This window comes from Muscardinus avellanarius (assembly GCF_963383645.1).
Source record: "Muscardinus avellanarius genome assembly, chromosome: 9".
Classification (NCBI taxonomy): Eukaryota; Metazoa; Chordata; class Mammalia; order Rodentia; family Gliridae; genus Muscardinus; species Muscardinus avellanarius.
In genome coordinates, this window is record NC_137795.1 from 98,582,119 (window position 1) to 98,608,651 (window position 26,533).

Sequence of the window (26,533 nt, forward strand, 5' to 3'; positions counted from 1 at the left end):
ACCATTACAACCCGTAATTGGATTATGTATCAATTTAGAGTAGTGTTTTTAAGGAAAACAAAATTAAATAGGCTAGGACCTATCATAGATTGTATGAGCTTTATTGTCCACGTGTGTCTGCTATGGTAGGTTTTGATGTGCAGTGTAATTTTCATTTGGAGTTTAATGGAGAAAATTTGAAAGCTGTGTTAATAAGGATACATTTTGTAAGGCGTAAATTGTTATTCAGCTAGATAATGTAGGTTCCTAATTTATAAGAGGAAATTGAACTACAATACGGATTGTCTCGCTTTCAAGATAACGTAGTATCATTGCCCTTATAAATTCTTTTGTTCTTGAAGATTGAGGGCTTGTTAGTTTTTTTTAACTTTTTCTTATTTTGAAATAAGGTCTCACTAAGTTACGGTATGCTGACCTCAAACTTGCAGTCCTCCTATATCAGCCTCCCAAATACTAGGATTATAGGCCTGCATTACCATGCCTGGTCTATTTCATTCTCTTTATGAGATTATTGAGACATAAAATAATTAGCCAGGCCGGGCGTGGTGGCACATGCTTGTAATCCCAGCATTTGGGAGGATGAGACTGGAGGATCGTGGTTTGCGGACAGTCAGCTACTTAGTGAGGCCCTCTGTAACTCAGTGAGACCCGGTTTCAAAGTAAAGAATAAAAAATAGGTCAGGGGGTGTAGCTCAGAGGTCAAATGCCCCTGGGTTCCATCCCCAGACCCGCAAAAAATAAGTAAATAAATAAATAAATAAAAAATAATTAGCCAGGTATGGCGGTAAATTCCTGTAATCCCAGTACTTGGAATAGCAATTTAAGAGACCCGGTTTCAAAATTAAAAATAAGCCAACCTAGCTGGGAGTGGTGGTGCACGCTTGTAATCCCAGGATTCTGGAGGCGGAGACCGGAGGATGGCAGTTTGCACACAGCCTCAGCTACTTAGCAAGGCCCTTCACAACTCAATGAGACCCTGTTTCAAAAATAAAAAGACTAAAAAATAGGGCTGGGATTGTAGCTCAGCGGTACAATGCCCCTGGGTTCCATCCCCAGTACCGGGGGTGGGGGGGAGCCAAGCTGTGGCACAAACACTTGTAATTCCAATACTTGGCAAGCTGAGACAGGAAAATCACAGGCTTGAGGACCGTCTCAGCAAATAGTAAGACTATCATCAACCTAGTAAGACCCAGTTCCCAAATAAAATAGTGTTAGGGGTGTAGCTCAGAGGTAGAATTCCTCTGAGTTCAGTCCCCAGTGCCAATAAGTACATACATATATACATACATTCATAATACATAATAGGACTGGGGATATAACTCAGAGGTAGAAAGCCCCTGGGATCAATCCTCAGTACAAGAAGGAAAGAAGGAAGGAGGGAAGAAAAGAAAGCAGGAAAAAAGGAAAGAGAAAGAAAATAATCTAGTCCTATTTAATTTTCAGAATCATATACTAAGTATTAAAATATCTGAAATGCTTCTGAATATGTGTGTGTGTGGGGGGGGGTACTGGGGGTAGAACCCAGGGGCTTTTCTACCTCCAGGCTATACAGCCAGACCTATTTTATACTTTATTTAGAAAAAGGGTCTAAGTTGCTGAGAGCCTCAGTAAATAGCTGAGGCTGGCTTCAAACCTGTCCGATCCTCCTATCTCATCCTCCCAAGCACTGGGATTACAAGCATGCGCCATCATGCCTGGCTCTTTTTCTACCTCTGGGCTATACTCCCAGCCCTATTTTATGCTTTATTTGGAAACAGGGTCTCACTAAGTTAGCTTCAAACCTGCACGATCCTCCTGTCTCAGCCTCCCAAGTGAGGGGATTACAAGCGTGTGTCACCACGCCCGGCTCTTTTGAATATTTTTAATCTCACATTTATGCTGCCAAATTGTAAAAGGACTGAAAGAAAATGTTATTTATTGTTAATAATACCAGAAATGAATGACACTTTTATTTAGGTTGTTCCTTTAAAATTTCACAAGAACTTTGTGAGTTAAATAAAATCGACCCTGTTGTATAGCTGCCCCCCCACCCCCAAAAAAATGATGTGAAGTGATTTGCCTGAGGCCCAAGTGGCTATTCACTGGCAAAGAGGTAGAGCCAGGCCTCCAGTGTTCCAGTTCCGTGTCCGCTGCCCTTAGCACATTCCACTGAAATGCTTCCGACTACTACGGAGGCTGTTCTGACGAGCTGCGGTGGAGGAAGCTCCAGCAGAACTCTGCAGACGGCGAGCACATCACCTCAGTGCCTGTGCTGGCTGTGCGCCCCACGCAGCAGCGGCTCGGTCGAGGGTGGGCTGGGACTCGCCAGTGACTGCAGTAAACATACAAAGTTGCTTTGGTGAGATATTTGCCTGGTTTTCAAATAGATGTCTTGGCTCCTTGCCTTAGAAGGATACCAGGAGAACCAGGTGGAATCCTTTGTATGAGGAAGCATGGAGACTAGGAAGCCTAAGATAAGCACATTCAAGCATGGAATACAGGATGATTTATCCTATCGCTCTTAAGCATTCTCAAAATAATCTCACAAAGTCTTCACTTTTTATTCTTCTCCTTCTCTTCATGTGCAAATAGTACAGGCCACTTCTTAAAACATAGGTCTATAGAGAGCTTTAGAGTAGTTAAGTAAGGGAAGAAAACGAGTTCATTTTTCCTTTTTTCCTTCACTCATTGTATTTTTAATTCAGCTGATTAAACTGAATGCTCTTTCTTTTCCCATTCTCCATACAATTGGAAGGGGTTCGAGTTAAAATAACAATTTCCTTTTTTTATGTGTGATACTGGGGGTTGAACCCTGGAGATTCTCCCTCTGAGCTATACTCCCAGTCCTATATTATTGTTATTTTTGAAACAGGGTCTTGCTAGGTTGATAGAGTCTCACAACTTGCTGAGATTCTCGAACTCTAGATCCTGTCTCAGCCTCTCAAGTGCTGGGATTACAGGGTTCACAGGAATGTGTTACCACGCCCAGCTTTTTTTTTTTTTTTTTTGGTAGTGGTACTGATGATTGAATCCAGGGGTGTCTTATCACTGAGCAACATCGTTAGCCCTTTTTATATTTTATTTTATTTTATTTTATGGTACAGGGGCTTTTCTACCTCCAGGCTACACTCCCAGACCCATTTTATACTTTATTTTGAAACAGGGTCTCACTAAGTTGCTGAGAGCCTCACTCAGTAGCTGAGGCTGGCTTTGAACCCGTGCGATCCTCCTGTCTCAGCCTCCCAAGCGCGGGGATTACAAGCATGCGCCACCACGCCCGGCTTTTATTTTTTATTTTAAAACAGTCTTGCTAAATCGTTGACTGGCCTAAACCCTGCAGCCTTCCTGTCTCCCAGGCACTGGGAGTACAGGCATGTGTGGCTAGTCACTCCGTTTCCTTTTTTCTTTTTTTTTTCCGGTAGTGGGGATGGAACCCAGGGCATTCTACCTTTGAGCTATACCCCCGGCCCTATTTTTTTATTCTTTATTTTGAAACTGGGTCTCACTGAGTTGCAAAGGACCTCACTAAGTAGCTGAGGCTGTCCTTGAACCTCGATCCTCCTGTCTCAGCCTCGCAAATGCCGAGATTACAAGCATAAACCACCACGTCCGGCTATAGTCTCCTTTTTCTAAGAGTCTTTGTAAAATTAATTCTTCTTTAATGTTTAACAGAAGTCAGCATTAAATCCATCTGTGCTCAGCATGAAGTCATAACTTTAGTATTTGGTCTTAAAAATTCTTATAGTAACTAATAGGACATGTATATTCTTTATCCATAGCAAACAATTTTTTGTTAAAAAAATCTGACTTAGCCAGGCGTGGTGGCGCACGCTTGTAATCCCCGCGCTTGGGAGGGAGGCTGAGACAGGAGGATCGCACAGGTTCGAAGCCAGCCTCAGCTACTTGAGTAAGGCTCTCAGCAACTTAGTGAGACCCTGTTTCCAAATAAAGTATAAAATAGGTCTGGGAGTATAGAAAAGGCCGGAGGTAGAAAAGCCCCTGGGTTCCATCCTCGGTATCATACACAAACACACAAAAAAATCTGGCTTAAAGCTGGGCGCGGTGGCGCACACTTGTAATCCCAGCATTCAGGAGGCTGAGACAGGAGGATTATGGTTCGTGGATAGCCTCAGCTACTTAGGCCCTTTGCAACTCAGTGAGACCCTGTTTCAGAGTAAAGAATAAAAAATAGGGCTGGGGGTGTAGCTCGGAGGTAGGGTGCACCTGGGTTCCATTCTGTAGTGCAAAACAAAATTTTTTTGACTTAAAGACTAAATATACTTGGGCGTGATGGTGCACATCTCTAATCCTAGTGCTTGGTAGGCTGAAACAGATTGAAGTTTCGCAGCCAGCCTCAGCAATTTAGGAAGGTCCCTCACAATTTTAGTGAGACCCTGTTTCAAAATAAAAAATTTAATATGAGCTGGGCGTGGTGGCGCATGCTTGTAGCCCCAGTACTTGGGAGGCCAAGACAGGAGGATCAGATTTGTGGCCAGCCTCAGCTACTTAGGCCATCCACAACTTAATGAGGCCATGTTTCAAAAAATGAATAAAAATGGGGCTGGGGGTGTAGCTCAGAGGCAGAATGCCCCTGGATTCAATCCCTAGTACCACAGACACACACCAAGGAGAAAAAAGAAAGAAAAAGACCAGTTATATAATGTGGGAAAAACCAGAAGTCGAGTTTTGAGGGTTCCCCGGTACCTTTGCCTTGTGGAGTTTGTAGTTCCTTTCTTCATTCTCCTTTGGACACTTTCATTTGGTCAAGGTGGTATCAGGTGGGATCATGATTACCCTTAAAGTCCCAACTTTGAAGGCATAACGTGACTTAGACAGCCGAGTCCTCTGCTCCCAGCAGAGGGCCTGGCTCTTTTAGGTCCTCTAGTATATTCTTATTGACTGGAAGTTATTTTCCTGCTTCCCTTTAGAGCATATTAAATGCTGTTTTCCTTTCAGATATTTAAAACGTCCCCATTTAAGCCAGGTGTAGTGGTGCTCACCTGTAAATCTGGTAAATGGGAGGGTGAGACAGGAGGGTCTCAGGTTTGTGGCCATTTTCAGCAATCTAGCAAGAGAGATGCTATTTCAAAAAAGGGGTGTAGTTTGTCAGGCGCGGTGGCGCACGCTTGTAATCCCTGCGCTTGGGAGGCGGAGACAGGAGGATCGCGCAGGTTCAAAGCCAGCTGCGCTGGCTTAAGAGACCCTGTTTCCAAATAAAAATATAAAAAATTGTTCTGGGAGCGTAGCCTGGAGGTAGAAGGGTTTCCAGGAACCCCAGTACCACACACAAAACAAAACAAAACAAAACAGGAGTGTAGTTTGACTAGTAGAATGGTACTACTAGATCCCCAGGACCACCAAAAATAAAAAATAAAAAATAAACCTTGTCCCCCAAGCTAAGACAGAGAAAGCAATTTTGTGCTTCTCCATCATCTTCTGAGTCGGCTTACACATCGATGTACTGGAAGTGAAGTCACTCTTACCTGGACGTTCAGTCTTCCCATTTGACTTGTTTCAACTTCTCTTCAGAACAGCTTGTCCACTAAGAATAGTAGTGGTGGGAAGGAAAAGAAAAAGATCGTGTCCATCATCCTTAGCTTGTTCCAGCGGCTGATAATTTAGAATTTGTATCATTATTCTAAAGCTTCCTTTCTTAAGTACACTGAATGATCAGAACTATGTTTTATTTTAGATGATCCTCATTGCAGTTCTCTGTTCTTTTTAGTTTTCTTTCATTTTTCTTTTTTCTTTTTGGTGGTACTTATGCCAGCGCGGCTGGCTTCGAACCTGCTCGATCCTCCTGTCTCCGCCTCCCAAGTGCTGGGATTAGATAGAAGTGTGCGCCACCACGCCCAGCCTTTTTTTTTAGTTTTCAACTGACAAATAATTGTATTTATGGGGAACTTCATACATGTGTACATTTTTAAAGTGATGAAGGTAAAATCTCTTACCTCAAACACTAACCATTTCTTTTTGGTAAAAACTGACAAAATTATCTCTTCCAGGGTTTTTTTTTTTTTTTTTTTTGTGGTACTACTGGGAATTGAACTCAAGGGCATTCTTCCTCTGAGCTACACCCCAGCACTATTTTATTTTTATTCTGAAATGGTCTCACTAGGTTGCTGAAAATCTCACTTATCGAGGCTGTCCTTAAACCTATGATATTCTTGTCTCAGCCTCCCAAGTACTAGGACTATAGATACACACCACCATGCCAGCTCTCAGCTTTTTTCAATTTATTTTTTTTAACCCAGGAGCATTTTACCTCTGAGCTATACCCATAGCCCTTTTTATTTTAATTTTTATTATTTTTTAATTATTTATTTGTTTATTTTTGTGGTACTGGGGTTCCTGGAAGCCCTTCTACCTCTGGGCTATACTCCCAGACCTATTTTTACATTTTTATTTGGAAACAGGGTTGCCTAAGCCAGTGCGCCGGCTGGCTTCGAACCTGAGCGATCCTCCTGTCTCCGCCTCCCAAGTGTGGGTATTACAAGCATGCACCACCACGCCCGGCCCCACCCATAGCCCCCCCTCCCCCCGTGGCGGGTGGGGGTGGGGGGGTTGTCTGGTGATAGAACCCAGGGACATTTACCTCCAAGCTTCACCCCTGTCCTATTTTTTATTCTTTATGTTGAAACAGAATCTCACTGAGTTGCAGAGGGTCTAAGTAGCTGAAGCTGTCCGCGAACCACGATCCTCCAGTCTCAGCCTCTCAAATGCTGGGATTACAAGCGTGCACCACCATTTTTTTATGTTTTTATTTTGAAACAGAGTCTCACTAAGTTGCTGAGGCTGGCCTGGAACCTTCAGTCCTCTTGTTTGAACTTTCTGAGTGCTAGGATTGCAGATTTGTGCTACCACATCTGGCTTCTTGTAGCTGTTTAGAAATATACATTATTAAGTTTCGAATATATTATTAACTGTCAATATAGTCATCCTGCTGTTCAGTAAACAGCAGGACCTATTTCTTCCTATCTGACCATGACTTCGAGCCCATTGACCAGCAGTTCCCTTTCCCTTTTTGCCTCCTCCCCAGCCTCTGAAATTGAACATTCTATTTTTCTGTGAATTCAGGTGGTTTTTTTTCTTTTTTTTTCTGTGGGTAGCAGGGATGGAATCCAGAGGCATTGTGCCTCCGAGCTGCATCCCCAGCCCTGAGTTCAGTTTTTTAAGATTCCACTTGTACTAGAGGTCATATGGGATTTTTCTCTCTGTGCAGACTTATTTCCCTTAACATAATGCCGTCTAGGTTCATTCATGATGTAAATGACAGACTTTCCTCTCTCTCTCTCTTTTTTTTTTTTTTTTTTTTGTGGTACTGAAGGTGGAACCCAGGGGCCTTTTTTTTTTTTTTTTTTTTTGGTGCTATTGGGGGTGGAAGCCAGGGGCTTTCTTATATTTTATTTGGAAACAGGGTCTCACTAAGTTGCTGAGAGCCTCACTAAGTAGCTGAGGCTGGCTTCAAACCTGTGTGATGTGCTCCTCCTGTCTCAGCCTCCCAAGCGCTGGGATTACAAGTAGATGCCACACCATGCCTGGCATTTTCTCCTTTTTTAAATTTTTTTTGGGGGGGTGGTATTGGTGGTAGAACCCAGGAGCTTTTCTACCTCCGGGCTATACTCCCAGGGTCTCACTAAGTTGCTGCGAACCTCACTAGTAGCTGAGGCTGGCTTCAAACCTGTGTGATCCTCCTGTCTCCGACTCCCAAGCGCGGGAATTACAAAAGTGTGCCACCACGCCCGGTTTCCTCCTTATTTTTAAGACTCAATAATATTCCATTTATTTATTATTGAACAGATTTTTTTGTTTTGTTTTTGTGGTACTGGGGATGGAAACTAGGGACATTTTACCTCTGAGCTACACCCCCGGTCCTATGTTTTGGTCTTTTTTATTTTTTAAAAAAGTGTCTCACTGAGTTGTGAAGGGCCTCACTAAGTAGCTGAGGCTGTCCGCGAACTGTGATCCTCCAGTCTCTGCCTCCTGAATGCTGTGATTACAAGCGTGCGCCACCACGCCCGGCCCGAACAGGTTGTTTTGATATCATGGTTATGTGAATAATGCTGCGGTGAATGCAGGGGTGCACACAGCCCTTTAGCATTGTGATTTTTTATTTTTCTTCACTCGTTTCTTTTTAGTTCAAGGTGATTACGCGTGATGCCTTTGGGCATGTATATATTAGTAGGATTGCTGGATTTAAAGTCACTTTTGTAGTTAGTGTTTTCGGGAGATGTCGCTGTGGCAAATGAACTTCATTGACGTTTCTAGAATTACAGCCAAGAGGATATATGTGAAACTTTTTTTTTTTTTTAATCCAGTATGATGAATTAGTTCCTGCTTCTCTAACAACAAAATATGGAGGCTTTTATATCAACACTGGCACCCTGCAGTTTCGCCAGGCTTCAGATACTGAAGAAGAAGACACGGCAGACAACGCAAAGCACAGGCCGCCCAAGGTGAGTTTGCCCGACGCGGACAGTGAGTTAGTAAACTGCCCTTTTGGATTGTTACTCTTGTCATGACTGTGATTCAAAGAAAAGCAAAATACTAATCATTGCCTAATGACTCCACACTGGATTACATTCTTTAAATAAAAGTAGGTGGGTCAGGTATGGTGGTGGACATCTGTAATCCCAGTAAATGAGAAGCTGAGACAGGATCCCAGGCTCAAGGCCAGCCTCAGCAACTTAGGCCCTCTGCAACTTAGCAAGACCCTGTTTCAGAACAAAAATTTTAAAAAGGGCTGGGGTATAGCTCAGAAATAGAGCACCCTTGGGTTCAATCCCCTATTCTCCAAAAAATAAAAATACATAAGTAAAAGTATGTAGATAAAGGAAAAGAGGTATTTATATCATCGTATAATTTTCTTGTACTATTTCATTCTGTAGTTGTGGTCTCATAGTTCACTGTTTCTGGAATAAGGGTAAATTTCTAGGGTCAGTTAAGACTTGCTATAGCCAGGCGTGGTGGCACACACTTGTAATCCCACCATTTGGGAGGCCAGCCTCAGCTACTTAGTGAGGCTTTTTACAACTCAGTGAGACCCTCTTTCAAAATAAAGAATAAAAATGCTGGGTGTGGTGATGCATGCTTGTAATCCCAGTACTTGGGAGGCTGAGACAGGAGGATCTCACAGATTCAAAGCCAGCCTTAGCTACTTAGTGAGGCTCTTAGCAACTTAGTGAGGCTCTCAGCAACTTAGTGAGACCCTGTTTCCAAATAAAAGTATGAAATAGGTCTGAGAGTATAGTCCAGAGGTAGAAAAATCCCTTGGTTCCACCCCCAGTACCACACACACAAATAATAAATGAATAAATAAAAAGAATTTTATAAAATTAAGGCTGGAGGTATAGCTCAGGGATAGAATGCTCCTGGGTTCCATCCCTAGTACCACCAAAAAAAAAAAAAGTTGCTATAGAAATGACTGTTATAACTTATCTTTCCTAAGATCTAATTTATTACAAGTTCTATAAAATTGAATATAATATATTTGAGAAATTAATAATGTCTATTGGTGTTTTTTTTTGTTTGTTTGTTTTTTGCGGTACTGAGGAGGGAATCCAGGGGCATTCTACCTTGGAACTACACCCCTAGTCCTGTTTTTTATTTTTTATTTTGAAACATGATCTCACTGAGTTGCAAAGGGCATCACTAAGTAATAGCTGAGGCTGTCCATGAACCGTGATTTTCCTGTCTCAGCCTCCCAAATGCTGGGATTACAAATGTGCACCACTATGCCTGACTTCTTTTGGTGTTTTCTGATTTGAGGTCCAAAGATTTACTTGTACTACAATCATCAAACTGCTCATTGAATACCCAGGATTTTTGTTTGTTTCTTTTTTTTTGGGGGGGGGGTTATGTGTGTGTGTGCTACTGGGGATGGAACCCAAGGGCATTCTACCTCTGAGCTATGCCTTCAGCCCTGTTTTTTATTCTTCATTTTTTTAAAACATGTTCTCACTAAGTTGCAGAAAGTCTCATGAAGTAGCTGAGGCTGGCCACGGACCTGTGATCCTCCTGTCTCAGTTTCCCAAGTACTGGGATTACAAGTGTGCCCAGACTCTAAAACCCTACCCAGACAACTGAATCAAAACCATAGGCAAAGGTGCTTGTGGACTTCAAGAGCCCGTACATTGGGCCAGCAATCCTGATGCCCATTAGCATTTAGGAAAGACCACGACACTGGATGTGCCAGAGAGGGAAACAGTGATGCTTGGGCATGTGGCACATGCTTTATCTTGTTGCAGGTTCCCAAAATAAAGGACGATGGTGTTGAAATGAAGAAGCGGAAGCGGAAAGAGGAAGGGGAAAAGGAGAAGAAACCAAGGAAAAAAGTATCCAAACAACTGGGGTATGTTAAACCTTCACCACAGGACTGTTTCTTTATTTATTTATTTGTTTGTACTGGGGACTGAACCCAGGGACATTTATCTCTCAGCTACTATACCTCTAGCTGTATTTTATTTTTTATATTTTATTTATTTATTATATTTCTTTTTGTATTTTTTTGGAGGTACTGGGGATGGAACCCAGGGGTATTCTAATTCCAATGTGCACCCGCAGCCTGTTTTTTATTCTTTATTTTGAAACAGGGTCTCACTGAGTTGCAAAGGGCCTCGCTATGTAGCATAGGCTGACTGCAAACTATGATCCTCCTGTCTCAGCCTCCCAGATGCTGGGATTACAAGCATGTGCCATCACACCTGGCTATTTATTTTTTGCAGTACTAAAGATTGAACCCCAGAGGCATTCTTTCTTGAGCTATACCCCCAGCCCTATTTTTTGTTCTTTAATTTGAAACAGTCTTACTAAGTTGCAGAGGGCCTCACTAGTTGAGGCTGGCTGCAAACTGCAATCCTCCTGTCTCAGGTTCCCAAGTACTGGGATTATAAGCATGGCCACCATGCCCAGCTTTATTTTTATTTTAAAGTAGGGTCTTTCTAGGTTAATCAGAGTCGTACTATTTGCTGAAGCTATCCACAGACCTGCAATTGTCCCGTCTCAGCCTCCCAAGTACTGGGATTATGGACATGAGCCACCACACCTGGCTGTATGTGTGTTTCTTGAGATTAAACTCAAGAGCATTCTATCGATGAACGATACCTCTAGCCTATTTATTTTATTTATTTATTGCAGTACTGGTGATTGAACCCAGGGGCATTCTGCCTCTGAACTACATCCCCAGCCATAATTTTTATCCTTTATTTTTGAACCTGTCTCATTAACCTGTGGATGGCCTCACTAAATAGCTGTGGTTAGCTGTGAATCTGCGATCCTCCTTTCTGAGCTTCCCAAGTACTGGGATTACAAGTGTGCGCCACCATGCCTGGCTTTTATTTTTTACTTGAAACAGGGCCTCACAAGTTGCTGAGGCTGACCTTAAACTTGTGACCCTCCAGTTTCAGCCTCCCATATACTGGGATTATAGGCATGTGCCACCATGCTCAGCTTCATGATGTTTTAGATCAGATTTCTAGATTGGTTTAGTATGTATTTTGCTTATTACAACTTTTTACCAACAGGAGTCATTTTTTAAAAATGGTATAACACAAAATAAAAATAAATTAAACAATAAAAGATGGTGTAAGATGGGTGTGGTGGCACACTCTTGTAATTCCAGCGTTTGGGAGGCTGAGATAGGAGAATCGCGGTTCATTTCCAGCTTCAGCTACTTAGTGAGGCCCTCTGCAACTCAGTGAGTCCCTGCTTCAAAATAAAGAATAAAAAATAGAATAGAGCTGGGGGTGTAGCTTGGAGGTAGAATGCTCCTGGATTCCATCCCAGTACCACAAAAAAAATTAAAAAATATTGAACAAACCATTTTCATCTCTTTTTTGTTGTTGTTGTTCTAAGGATAGAATCTAGGAGCATTCTGCCTCTGAGCTATGCCCCCACCCCATTTTATATTTATTTATTTGTTTGTTTATTTATTTGTTTATGGTACTAGGGATGGAACCCAGGGGTTTCCTACCTGTGGGATAGACTATATTGCATATTTTATTTAGAAACAAGGCCTCACTAAGTAGCTGAGGCTGGCTTTTTTTTTTTTTTTTTTGGTGGTACTGGGGGTGGAACCCAGAGGCTTTCTACCTCCGGGCTATACTCCCAGGCCCATTTTATATTTATTTGGAAACAGGGTCTCACTAAGTTGCTGAGAGCCTCACTAAGTAGCTGAGGCTGGCTTTGAACCTGTGCGATCCTCCTGTCTCAGCCTCCCAGGCGCGGGGATTACAAACGAGGCCACCACGCCCGGCTTGAGGCTGGCTTTGAACCTGCATGATCCTCTCGTCTCAGCCTCCCAAGTACTAGGATTACAAGTGTGCACCCCCACGCTTGGTTTATTTTTAATTTAATTTAATTAATTTATTTATTTATTTGGTGGTACTGGGGTTCCTGGAAACCCTTCTACCTCCGGGCTACACTCCCAGACCTATTTTATATATTTTTTTATTTGGAAACAGGGTCTCTTAAGCCAGCAAGGCTGGCTTCGAACCTGCGTGATCCTCCTGTCTCCACTCCCAAGCGCGGGGATTACAAATGTGCTCCACCACGCCCAGCTTTATTTTTTATATTGAAACAAGGTCTTGCTAAGGTGCTGAGGCTGTCCTCAAACCTGTAGTCTTCCTGTCTCAGCTTCCCAATTACTGGGATTATAGGTGTGTGCTCCCTCCAACTCTACCCCCCAGCTGTTTTAGTGTTTTTACTTATTTATTTTATTTTATTTTATTTATTTTTCATTTTTGCAGTACTGAGGATGGAACACAGGGACTTTTACCTATGAGCTACACCCCCAGCCCTATATTTTATTCTTTTTTTTTTTTTTGGTGGTACTAGGGATGGAACCCTTCTACCTCCAGGCAACACTTCCAGACCTATTTTTATATTTTTTATTTGTAAACAGGGTCTCCTAAACCAGCAAGGCTGGCTTTGAACCTATGCTGTGCGATCCTCCTGTCTCTGCCTCCTAAGGGTGGGGGATTACAAGCGTGCACCACCATGCCCATCTTAGTCTTTATTTGTAGCAAAGGGCCTCACTAAGTAGCTAAGGCTGTCCTTCAACCCTGATCCTCTTGATTCAGCCTCCCAAAAGCTGGGATTACAAACGTAATGCTGGATTACAAGCGTGTGCCACCACGCCTGGCGCTAGCTTTAGTGTTTTGATATTAAAACTGAGTTGTTGTTGTTCTTTTGTTTGTTTGTTTGTTTGGTAATACTGGGGATGCAGCCTTTCTACCTCTGGGCTACACTCCCAGACCATTGTATATATATATATATATATATATTTTTTTTTTTTTTTTGGCGGTACTGGGGTTCCTGGAAGCCCTTCTACTTCTGGGCTACACTCCCAGACCTATTTTTACATTTTTTTTTATTGGGAAACAGGGTCTCCTAAGCCAGCGCGCGCGGCTGGCTTCGAACCTGCGCGATCCTCCTGTCTCAGCCTCCCAAGCGCGGGGATTACAAGCGTGCGCCACCACGCCCGGCTGTATATATTTTTTTAATTTGGAAATAGGGTCTCTTAAACCAGTTAAGGCTAGCTTCGATCCTCCTGTCTCTGCCTCCTAAGCACGAGGATTACAAGCGTGTGCCGCCACGCCCACCTAAAACTAAGTTTTGCTGCGTAAGGATTGAAGATTGGAATAGCCTGTTTGTAAACAATTTGTGTTTGTTTTAATATGAAAAAATGTCAATCCGGGTATGGTGGGTGACCTGTTTGTAATCCCAGTACCTGGGAGGCTGAGACAGGAAGATCACAGGTTCCTAGCTTGCCTCAGCTACTTAGTGAGGCCTCAGCAACTTGATGAGACCCCTTCTCAAAGTAAAGAATAAAAACCCCCGCACTTGGAAGGTGGAGACAGGAGGATCGCACAGGTTCGAAGCCAGCCGCATTAGCTTAAGAGACCCTGTTTCCACATAAAAAGTATAAAATAGGTCTGGGAGTGTAGCCCATAGGGGTGTAGCCTGGAGGTAGAAGGGCTTCCAGGAGCCCCAGTACAACCAAAAACAAAACAAAAAATAAAGAATAAAAATAGGGCTGGTGCTGGGTGTGGTGGCACACCCTTGTAATCCCAGCATTTGGGGAGCATCGTGGTTCAAGGACAGCCTCAGCTACTCAGTGAGGTCCTTTGCAAGGAGGTGAGACCCTGTTTCAAAATAAAGAATAAAAAGTAGGGCTGGGGGTATAACTTGGAGGTAGAATGCCCCTGGGTTCCATCTCCAATAATGCAAAGAAAGAAAGAAAGGAAGGAAGGAAATTTTCATGGCCTGGGAATGTGGCTCAACACTTTGCCTAGCATGGAGAGGCCCTGGGTTCAATCCCTGGCATCACACACAAAAGGAAGGAAGGGAAGGGAAAGGAAACAAAAAAGAAAAAAAAATGTTCCTTGAATTTTAGCTGTTCTTAATGCCTGTCTTTAGGTAACGTACTGCTAAGAATCAAATGCAGTTTCTCTAAAGCCTATAAGATGCAGTGAGGAGGGACTACTCTTTCTTTCTTTCTTTCTTTCTTTCTTTCTTTCTTTCTTTATTTATTTATTTATTTATTTATTTATTTTTGGTGGTACTGGGGTTCCTAGAAGCCCTTCTGCCTCTGAGCTACACTCCCAGACCTATTTTATATTTTTGAAACAGGGTCTCCTAAGCCAGCGGGCAGCTGGCTTCGAACCAGCGCGATCCTCCTGTCTCTGCCTCCCAAGCGTGGGGATTACAAGCCTGCGCCACCGCGCCCAGCGGGAGGGACTGTTCTGAAGGCTGCTTTCTCTATCTCTCCTTAGCAGGGAGATCCTGTGCATTGGAGACTGACGGTCTCCAGGCTATCTGGATCTAGGCACACAAGGCTGGTGGATAAAGGCTGAAAGAGAGGTATTCATCCTCCTAAATATGGGATTATAGTTATAATCATGACCTTAAGTCATTAAGAAATTATTGAGAGCTGGGTGTGGTGGGGCAAGCCTAAATCCTAGGCTTGGGAGGCTGAGACAAGGAGGGTCATTTCAGGTTGCAGGACAGGCTCAGCAAGTAGTGAGACTCATCTCACTAGCTTGGAGGTAGAATGCCCCTGGATTCAATCCCTAGTCCACAAAAAAAGTAAAACAAATTATTAAGGAAAAAAAATATATGTATCACTAATAGTTGTCGTAAATGTTAATTATTTACAAGTAAACTTCATGTGAACATAAACTATAAGCAATACCATTTATTAAATTTATTGTTTTCTAAACTATTATACAAATATTTATTAAGTACTTCCTGTACAGGCACTGTTACAGGTTTGAGATGTGTAACGGTAACAGAAGCAGAGCCTGCCTTCAAGGTACTAAGAGTCTTTTGGACTTTAAATAGAACACAGAAATACCTAAGGTATAACATGTAGGAAAGATGTCTTAGAGAAGGTGATAGTGATGAACGGAATGATGAAGAGACCATTCCCCATTGTGTGTGGGGAGAAGGCTCACTGAGAAGCACACCAGCTGGTTGCCTCCCCGAGAATAGACAGTGAAAGGGGATCAGAAGATCAGGGTGAGCCGGCGTGGTGGCCGGGATGTAATCCCAGTACTTGGGAGGCTGAAACAGGAGGATGACTGTTCAAGGACACCCTCAGCTGCTTAGTGAGGCCCTGTTTCAAAATAAATAATAAAAAATGGGGCTGCAGGTATAGCTTGGAGGTAGAATGACCCTGGGTTCCATCCCCAGTACCACCCAAAAAAAAAAAAGGGGGGGGGGTCTAGACAGACAGCGTGGTTCCTGGATAAAGGTCCTCAGATGAGCATAGTGGAATTTGGATTTCCTTGGCAGTGTGAAGCACAAAACAGCTGTACCCAGGTTGAAGATGAAGAAAAGGCACCTCTATGTTTAGCAGAAGTGCGTTTTTACTTGGTTAATTTTCTTTCTTCCTTTCTTCCTTTTTTTCATGGGATTGAACCCATAGGCATTCTACCCTTAAGCTCTAGCCCCAGACCTTAATAAAATAGTAATAATAGTGATCGACGTTAATGTGTTTGTGAATGTACATCATGCACATTAAGGAATTTCCCTCTTTCCCCCACATCCCCTCAGTTAGGTCTCCTTATTTGCTCATCTGTAGTATCCCCTTCTTCGTCTAGAATTCCTCCTTTGACCCATTTTCTCCCTAGCTTTCATATATTAGGGAGAATATCTGATTTCTTTCTTTTTGTGACTGACTAATCTCACTTAGCACAATGTTCTTCATTTCCAACCATTTCCCTAAAAATGACCTAATTCTTCTATATGGCTGAGGAAAACTCCATTGTGCACATGTCCCCTTGCTTTTGTAATCCATTCATCTTTTGATGGGCATCTTGGTTGTTTCCATAGTTCGGCGATTGTGAATTGTGAGTCTGTGAACATAGATACCCACGCTTAATTTTTTTTTTTTTCGGGTCTGGGGATGGAACCCGGGGGCATTCGACCTCTGAGCTATACCTCCTGCCCAATTTTTCTTTATTTTGAAACCAGGTCTCACTGAGTTGCACAGGGCCTTACTAAGTAGCTGAGGCTGTCCGTGAACCGCGATCCTCTGGTCTCAGCCTCCCAAATGCTGGGATTACAAGTGTGCACCACCACACCCGGCTTCCCACGCTTTAGTTTGATAGTTTGGTTTCCATTCTTTTGGGTAGATACCCAGAAGTGGTATTGCTGCGTCATATGGAAGATTCATTACTATTCTTCTGAGGAGCCTTCGTACAGTGTTCCAAAGTGGTTGCAGTAATTTGTAATCCCATCAGTGATGTATTAGAGTTCCCACTTCTCCACACCCTCACCATCATTTGTTGTTGTTTGTGTTTTGAATGATTGCCATTCTAGTTGGAGTTAGGTGACATCTTAAGGTAGTTTCGATTTGCATCTCTGAATGCTAATGATGTTGAGCTTTTTTTTTTTTTTTTTTTTTTTTGGTGGTACTGGGGTTCCTGGAAGCCCTTCTTCCTCTGGGCTACACTCCCAGACCTATTTTATATATTTTTTTATTTGGAAACAAGGTCTCCTAAGCCAGCACACGTGGCTGGCTTCAAACCTGCGTGATCCTCCTGTCTCTGCCTCCCAAGCGCGGGGATTACAAGCGTGCGCCACCACGCCCGGCGATGTTGAGCTTTTTTTCATGCATTTATTAGCCATTTGAATATCTTTTGTGAAGTGTCTATTTAGTTCACTTGTCCTTTTTTATTTTTTTTACGGGGTGGGGTTGGAACCTAGGGGCATTCAACCTCCAAGCTACACCCCCTGCCTTAGTTTTTATTCTCTATTTTAAAACAGGGTCTCACTGAGTTGCGGAGGGCCTCGCTAAGTAGCTGAGGCTGTCCGAGAACTGCAATCCTCTGGTCTTAGTCTCCCAAATGTTTGGATTACAAGCGTGCACCACCACGCCCGGCTTCACTTGTCCATCTTTTGATTGGGTTGCTTTCTTTTTCTTTTTATTTTTGGTGGTACTGGGGGTGGAACCCAGAGACTTTCTACTTCCAGACTATACTCCCAGATCTATTTTTTTATATTTTATTTGGAGACAGGGTTTCACTTAAGTTGCTGAGAGCCTCACTAAGTAGCTGAGGCTGGCTTTCAACCTGTGTGACCCTCCTGTCTCAGCCTCCCAAGTGCTGGGATTACAAGTGTGCACCACCACGCCCGGTGGGTTGTTTATTTAGTGCTGAGTTTTTTGAGTTCTCTTATATTCTAGACCTAAGTCCTCTATCAGAGGAATAGCTGGCAAAAATTTTCTCCCATTCTGTCAGCTCTCAGTTGAGGTTCTTAATAGTTTCCTTTGCTTTACAGAAACTCTTCAATTTAATGCAATCCCATGTATTGAGGGAATGAGGTGGGAATTGGGGAAAGGCTAAATAAGTGATGTGTGCATGTATATCTTTACCATTTTGTACGCTCTTACGATGTATGACTACAATGCGCCAATAAAAAAGTAGAAAAAAGCTTTTTTTTTTTTTTTTTGGTGGTACTGGGGTTCCTGGAAACCCTTCTACCTCCGGGCTACACTCCCAGACCTATTTTATTTTTTGATTTGGAAACAGGGTCTCTTTGCCAGCGCGGCTAGCATCACACCTGCGCTATCCTCCTGTCTCTGCCTCCCAAGCGTGGGGAATACAAGCCTGCGCCACCACACCCGGCGAAAAAGTTTTTTAAAAATTTTAGCCGAGCGTGGTGGCACACACTTGTAATGCCAGGATTTGTGAGGCTGAGACTCTGTGATCGCGGTTCATGGACAGCCTCGGCTATTTAGTGAGGCCACCAAGTGCTGTGTGCATGCATGTCACTATCGTTATCGTCAGCACCATGAAGTGAGATTATAGTGCACCAATAAAAGTATTTCAAAAAGAAAAAAATTAGCCAGGCATGGTGGCGCACGCTTATAATCCCCGCGCTGGGGAGGCTGAGACAGGAGGATCGCGCAGGTTTGAAACCAGCCTCAGCTACTTAGTGAGGCTCTCGGCAACTTAGTGAGACCCTGTTTCAAAGTAAAATATAAGATAGGTCTGGGAGTATAGCCCAGAGGTAGGAAGCCTCTGGGTTCCACTTCCAGTACCAAAAAAGAAAAAAGAAAAAAATGATAATTGAACCTAGGGGCATTCTACCTCTAAGCTTCACCTTCAGCCAATAATACTACTAATAGTAACTGTTCTTATTGTTGTTGTGTTGTTGTTATTTTGGTACTAGGGTTTGAATGCAAAGGCATTTTATCTACAAGCTACTCTTCCAGCCTGATTTTATTTCTTGTTTGGGAACAGGGTCTCATAGGTTGCTGAGAGCCTCACTAAAGTTGCCAAGACTGGCTTTGATCCTGCAATTCTCCTGTTTCAGCCTCCCAAGTACTGGGATTACAAGTATGTGCTGCCACGCCCAGCTTTTATTATTATTATTATTATTGTTATTTATTTATTTATTTATTTATTTATTTATTTATTTTTGTGTGTGTGTGTGTGTGTGTGTGTGTTACTAGGGTTCCTGGAAGCCCTTCTACCTCTGGGATACACTCCCACGGGCTACACTCCCAGACCTATTTTTTAACTTTTTTATGTGGGAACAGGGTCTCTTAAGCCAGTGAGGCTGGCTCCGAACCAGCTCGATCCTCCTGTCTCCGCCTCCCAAGCAAGGGATTACAAGTGTGCGCCACCACGCCCGGCCCAGCTTTTATTATTAATTTTGAAACGTCTCACTAAGTTGCTGAGAGGCTGCCCTTGAATCTGTAATCCTCCCATCTCAGCCTCCCAAGTATTGGTGTTGCAGGTATAAGCCACCACTCCTGGCCACTTGATTAATTCTTTAAGTGATTACCTTTTAGATGAGTTACAGATGTTCAAAAAAAAAAAAAAAGTAAACTTAACCTAGTATGTGCTTAAAAAAAAGCACAAAACCTGAGCTGAGCCAGGTGTGGTGGCGCACACTTGTAATCCCCGCATTTGGAAGGCTGAGACAGAAGGATCACGGTTCACGGACAGCCTCAGCAACTTATGAGGCCCTCCACAACTCATTGAGACCCTGTTTCAAAAATAGTGCAGGGGGTGTAGCTCGGAGGTCAAATGCCTCTGGGTTCCATCCTCAGACCTGCAAAACAAAACAAACCACAAAAAAGCTTGAGCTGCATCCACTTTTGTTCCTTTCCAGTGACGTCACTGCTCTTTCTTCACTACCTAGATGATGTGGAATAAGATGCTGCCATAAAAGTATCACTTAATAAGAAATTAAGAAGCAAACTGCTTGTCACCTGTTAAGTGATTGTTGAAATTCCATGCCTATATATTTACACGGGAGCCTTGACCTTTTATGTTACTAACCACTCACTTTTTTCTTCACAGAGTTGTGGCTCTAAATTCACACAAAGCTGATAAAAAGAAGAAACGTTATAAAGATTCTCTTTCTCTAGCTGCCATGATACGAAAATTTCAGAAGGAGAAGGATGCATTGAAGAAGGAATCCAGCCCCAAAGTCCCAGTGACCTTACCGACTTCCTCTGTGGCCAAGCCCCCCTGTACTGCCACAGCGTTGGGGAATGACATCCCAGACTTACATCTGAACAGCACCGATCCTGACCTCCCCATTTTTGTTAGCACAAACGAACATGAATTATTTCAGGAAGCTGAAAATGCCCTAGAGATGCTAGATGATTTCGACTTTGACAGATTACTGGATGCTGCTTCTGACGGTAGCCCTCTGTCTGAGTCAGGGGGAGAGAATGGAAACAACACCCAGCCAACCTTCACCTCTCAGGTCACCCCCAAGGTGGTGCCTGCACTTCCAGAGGGCCTGCCCGTACTTCTTGAGAAACGCATTGAGGACCTTCGTGTAGTAAGTGTAATACTTCTTGGTTTTTATCTGCTGCACAAACATAGCAGTATATGCTTCTTTTTTTTTTTTTTTTTTTTTTTTTTTTGGTTACTGGGGATGGAACCTAAGGGCATTGTACCTCTGAGCTACACCCCCAGCCCTATTTTTAAGTCTTTTTTTATTTTTTTTATTTTTTACAGTACTGGGGATGGAACCCAGGGTCATTCTACCTCTGACCTACATTCCGAGCCCTATTTTTTATTCTTTATTTTGAAACAGGATCTCACTGAGTTAAAAAGGGCCTCAGTAAATAGTTGAGGCTGTCCACAAACTGCGATCCTTCGATTTCAGCCTCCCAAATGCTGGGATTACAAGCCTATGCCACCACGCCTGACTTAAATGCTGCTGCTGCTGCTTCTTTTTTGTAGTACTGGGGATGGAACCCAGGAACATTCTACCTCTGAGCTACACCCCCAGCCCTATTTTTTATGCTTTGCTTGAAACAGAGTCTCACTGAATGCAAAAGACCTCACTAAATAGCTGAGGCTGTCTGCAAACCATCATCTTCCTGTCTCAGCCTCCCAAATGCTGGAATTACAAGCATGCGCCACCACGCCCAGCTTTTATTCTGTTTCTTGAAGTTTAGTTTTCATTCTGGCTTTCTTCCTATATTGTGGTTCTGTACTTTCCCACTCTTTATATTCCTTTATTTTGGGAACTGAGTATTAAATCCAGGGGTATTCTACCTCTGAGCTGTACACCCAACACTATTTTATTTTTTAGTTTGAAATAGGGTCTCACTAGGTTGCTGATGCTGGCCTCAAATCCTCCTGTCTCAGTCTTCCAAGTACTGGGATTACAGTCATGCTCCATCATGCCCATCTCCAATCTGTATCTTTTCTAAGAAGTATGTTTCAAAAATGTACCCCTTCCGCTTACAGCATGTAAAGTTGTCAAATAATTTGATAGATTGAAAGAGTCAGCACATAGTCTGCTCAGGTTACTGGATTGGCCAGGCATGGTGGCGCACGCTTGTAATTCCAGCATTTGGGAGGCTGAGACACGATCACAGTTCGTGGCCAGCCTCAACTACTTAGTGAGGCCTTTGCAACTCAGTGAGACCTTGTTTCAAAATAAAGAATAAAAGCTGGACATGGTGGTGCATGCTTTAATCCCAGCATTCCATTTGGGAGGCTAAGACAGGAGGATCACGGTTCACAGACAGCCTCAGCTACTTAGCCCTTCACAACTTAGTGAGACCCAGTTTCAAAATAAAGAATAAAAAATAGGGCAGAGGTTGTATCTCGGAGGTTGAATGCCCCTGGGTTTCATCCCCAGACCTGCAAAAAATAAATAAAAATAGGGCTGAGGGTGTCACTTGGAGGTAGAATACCCCTGTGTTCCATTCCCAGTACCGGAAAAATAAATAAATAAATAAATAAATAATAAATAAATAAATAAATAAATAAATAAATAAATAAATAGATAAATAGATAGATAGATAGGCTGGAAGCCAGGAGTGGTAGCACACACTTGTAATCCCAACATTTGGGTGGCGAGACAGGAGGATCGTGGTTTGCAGACAACCTCAGCTACCTAGTGAGGACCTTTGCAACTCAGTGAGACCCTGTTTCAAAGTAAAGAATTAAAAAATAGGGCTAGGGGTGTAGCTCGGAGATAGAATGCCCCTGGGTACCATCCCAGTAACACACACACACACACACACACACACACACACACACACACACACACACACGGGTTGGTTCTCGCAGTGTTTTATATCTTATGAATTTTAAGACAAACTGTGATTTCCCCAATAAATTTTGCCCTAAATAGTTATGGTAGAGTGTCCAGGTTTAAAAACTTTGTTTCTGGTCAACTGGTTTAACTGGAAAACATCTGATGAAAGTATTGCCCTTAAGAGATTATCCCTTGATGATAATAACCTTGACTAGTTTCTCATTGTTATTAAATAAGTGGTATCCAGCTGGCTGTGGTGAGCCAAGATATATGTGCTGGTTGGTAGTGTCACACCGTTGATGTCAGGAAACTTGCGTTTGAATCCTGGATCCACAATTTACTAATGTTGGATGTGGGGCATTCCACGTGACTCTTAAGAATTAGGGTCCTTGTTTGTAAGGCGAGGGCTATAATATTCTGATCCCTTGAACCTGTGAATATACTTTTTGTGGCAAAAAGAAGACGAAGGCCTTTGTCTACTAACAAGTTAAGGATCTTGAGGTGGGACATCAGCCTTGAGGTCTTGAGATGGGCCCTGAAGGCAGACACTCTTCTTAGAAGAGGGAGCCAGGAGGCTGGAGAGGTCACCCTTGAGGACTGGGGAGTTATAGCTCTAACCAAAAACTGCTGACAGCCACCAGGAGTGAGAGCAAGCTGACTGAGCTCTCTACCACAGACTTGGTGGCCGAAACTACAGAAACTTGCTCTCAGCTCCAAGTGAATGAAGGTGTGAGCAGGACCGCAGCCAGGAGCTCGGCAGCCCCGCCCTGCTCACCTACACTGCAGCCTGCTGACGTGGCTTTGGGGCTTGGACTGAGAATAATGTGTGTTGTTTTAAACAACCAAATTTGTGGTAATATGTTTTGGCATCTGAGGCAAACTTATGAATATCCCAGTGAATTCGGATATCTGAAGTGGCTTTGCCTGGCTGTGAATCACAATTCCTGTTGTCTTCTACTACTCTACTAATATGAAGTTCTTTTAATTCGACTTTTAGAGTTGACATTTCCTATGTTTTTCTAGGCTGCCAAACTTTTTGATGAAGAAGGAAGAAAAAAGTTCTTTACACAGGATATGAATAATATTCTTTTGGAGTAAGTACTTTTTTCATTAAAAAAAATCTTAGAATTATTAATTTAAAAATATAGGAGAGCCAGGCATGGTGGCACACACTTGTAATCCCAGTATTTGGGAGGCTGAGACAGGAGGATCGCAGGTTCACTACCAGCCTCAGCTATTTAGGCACTCTGCAACTTAGTGAGATCCTGTTTCAAAATAAAGAATTAAAAATAGGCCAGGCGTGGTGGCGCATGCTTGTAATCCCAGCATTTGGGAGGCAGATACCAGAGGATCACAGTTCGTGAACAGCCTCGGCTATTTAGTGAAGCCCTTCGCAACTCAGTGAGACCCTGTTTCAAAAAATAAAAAAAGAGCCGGGCGTGGTGGCGCACGCTTGTAATCCCCGCGCTTGGGAGGCGGAGACAGGAGGATTGCGCAGGTTCGAAGCCAGACTTGCTGGCTGAAGAGACCCTGTTTCCAAATAAAAATATAAAATAGGTCTGGGATTATAGCCCGGAGGTAGAAGGGTTTCCAGGAACCCCAGTACCACCAAAAAATAAAAAATTTAAAAAGACTAAAATATAAGGCTGTGGGTGTAGCTTGGTGGTAGAATGCCCCTGGGTTTCATCCCCAATACGAAAAAAAGAAGAAAAAAAAAATAGAGGAGGCCTGTGAGATACACATTCTGAGTGGATGGCTGTTTTCAGGCATCTGCCCTCCCTGTTCAGCCTTATGTATGATTGCAATTTATTTTTTAGAAAAATTATGTGTTTACATGTATTGGTTCTCTAAACCTTTTATGATAATCAAAACTTCTAACTACTGTAGTACATGATGAAAATATTTTTCTGAGAAAGTTTAAAGAGTGTTTGTACTTGCTGGGTGTAGTGACATATGCCTGTAATTCCAGCACTTGGGAGGCTGGGACAGGAGGATTGCAGATTTGAGAGCAGCCATGCAATTTAGCAAGATACTTTATTTTGTGTGTGTAGTACTGGGGATGGAACCCAGGGGAATTCTACCTCTAAGCTACACTCCCAGCCCTGTTGTTTTTATTCTTTTTTTGTGTGTGGTACTAGGGGTTGAACCACCTAGAGGCTTTCTACCTCCGGGCTATACTCTCAGACCTATTTTATATTTTTTTTTAATTTGGAAACAGGGTCTCACTAAGTTGCTAAGAGCCTCACTAAGTAGCTGAGGCTGGCTTCGAACCTGTGCGATCCTCATGTCTCAGCCTCCCAAGCACAGGGATTACAAGCGTGCGCCACCATGCCCGGCTATTTATTTTGAAACAGTGTCTCACTGACTTGCAAAGGGCCTAAGTGGTAGCCCTAATTTTATTTATATATATGTTTGTGTGTGTGTTTGTGTGTGTGTGTGTGTGTGTGTGTTTGTGTGTGTGTGTGTGTGTCTGTCTGTCTCTGGGAATGGAACACAGGAGCATTCAACCTCCAAAGTACATCCCCTACCCTATTTTATTCTTTATTTTGAGACTGAGTTGTAAAGGGTCTCACTAAGTAGCTGAGGCTGTCTGTGAACTGTGATCCTCCCATCTCAGCCTCCTGATTATTCTTTATTTTGAAACAAGGTCTCACTAAGTTGCTGAGGCTGTCCACGAATCCTCCTATCTCAGCCTCTCAAGTACTGAGATTATAAATGTACACCACCACCCCTGGCCGAGATTGAATTTAAATTAGTTTTGTATTATATATAGCAATAATTTTGCACGGAGAGTTTGATACTAATGAAGCTATAAATTTTAAGGTTGTTGTCAAATAAGCCATGCTTGAAAACTATTTCTGAGCATGGTGGTGCATGCTTGTAATCTCAGCATTCAGGAAGCTGATACCGGAGGATTGCAGTTTGCAGACAGCCTCAGCTACTTACACCCTCCTCAACTTAGGACCTGTTTCAAAATAAAGTATAAAAAATAGGGCAAGGGATATAGCTTGGAGGTCAAATGCCCCTGGGTTCCATCCCCAGACCCACAAAAAAAAGAAAAAAGAAAAGAAAACTATTGGTTCAGAGATTTTAATAGTTAATTATAGGAATTGAGCATACAGTAGGCAAAAAACTTATCAGAGAGAAAGCAGCACATTTAACTCCTCTGATGAAAATAATATATGGCCAGGCATAGCAGTACACTCCTGTAATCCCAGCTACTTGGGAAGCTGGGCAGGAGGATCTCAAATCCAGCCCAAGAAACCTAGTGAGACCTTGTCTCAAAATCAAAACTAAGAGCCACGCGTGGTGGCACATGCTTGTAATCCCAGCATTTGGGAGGCTGAGAAAGGATGATCCGGGTTCATGGGCAGCCTCAGCTACTTAGGCCCTTTGCAACTCAGTGAGACCCTGTTTCAAAAGCTCAAAGGTAGCCCTGGGTTCCATCCCCATTACTGCAAAAAAAGGAAGGAAGGAAGGGAAGAAGGGAGGGAGGGGGCTGAGTGTGGCACAAGCCTAAACTTTGGAGGCTGAAACTGGAGTATCACAGGTGTAAAGCCAGCCTTAGCAACTGATATCCTGATTCAAAACAATGAAAAAGGGATTGAGAGGTGGGTAGCTTGGAGGGAGAAAGCCTCTGGGTTCAAAATACCAGTACCAAAATAAATAAATAAAAAGGGCTGGGGGAGCCAGGCGTGGTGGTACGGACTTGTAATTTCAGTACTTGGGAGGTGGAAACAGGAGGATTACAAGTTCACAGCCAGCATCAGCTACTTAGTGAGGCCTCCACAATTTAGAGACGGTGTTTCAAAATAAAGGATATAAAATAGGGCTGAGGATATAGCTCAGAGGTAGAATGCCCCTGGGTTCAATCCCTAGTTCTGCAAATAAGTAATAACAATATATGCCCACTCTGGTGGTTTATATAATCATATAGAAAAATGTAGGGTAACAGTGTTTCTAATACTATGATTCCTATATTTTCAATTTGTGATGTAGATAGTTTCTTATGAGATATAAAGAAAGACTGATTGGTTTCTACTGATTACTGTTGATAATTAATTGCAATCTCTTGTTATCCTGGAGTACTTAAAATAGACTCAGAAAATATATAACCCACTGTGCTGCTAGTGTGGTGGCAGAGGAGTTTTTGTTTCTGCTCTTCTCTATTTTAGCTGGATTGTCTGTGTCTGCCTGGAAACCAGGCAAATGGTTCTTATCTGAGCTGCCACCTTTTACCTAGCTCCCGTTTAAAGCCCCAGACTCAATAAACAGTGCAGCCATTAGTCACCAGAGTTGTCCTGGATCCCATAATCAGGGATCTCACTAGTTCTTTTCTCTCTCTCCTCCTGAGATCAGCTCTTTCTCTTGGGACCAAGTCTGTTTTTTATTTTACTTTCTATAAGAAGGAACAACTGTCTCTCCACAGTGGAGTCAGAAGACCATGCTTGGGACCTGGCATCTCAAATAAGCAGACTGCTGACATTCCACTAGCAGGAATCTCTGCTCATGCCTTCCACGTCTGTCA

The 26,533-nt window shown here is 42.9% G+C and overlaps 1 protein-coding gene across 2 annotated transcripts in view; it reads left to right on the forward strand.

The window, feature by feature from the left end:
- Positions 1-26,533, forward strand: part of UBN2 (ubinuclein 2) — a gene marked incomplete at both ends in the record, with an annotated part of 81,915 nt that overhangs the window by 22,435 nt on the left and 32,947 nt on the right. For both annotated transcript variants that reach the window (XM_080700912.1, XM_080700913.1), the window contains 4 exons: positions 8,298-8,435; positions 10,227-10,330; positions 19,797-20,286; positions 23,029-23,099. In XM_080700912.1, coding sequence (XP_080557038.1) covers positions 8,298-8,435; positions 10,227-10,330; positions 19,797-20,286; positions 23,029-23,099 — 803 coding nt within the window. The remainder of the gene's footprint in view (positions 1-8,297; positions 8,436-10,226; positions 10,331-19,796; positions 20,287-23,028; positions 23,100-26,533) is intronic.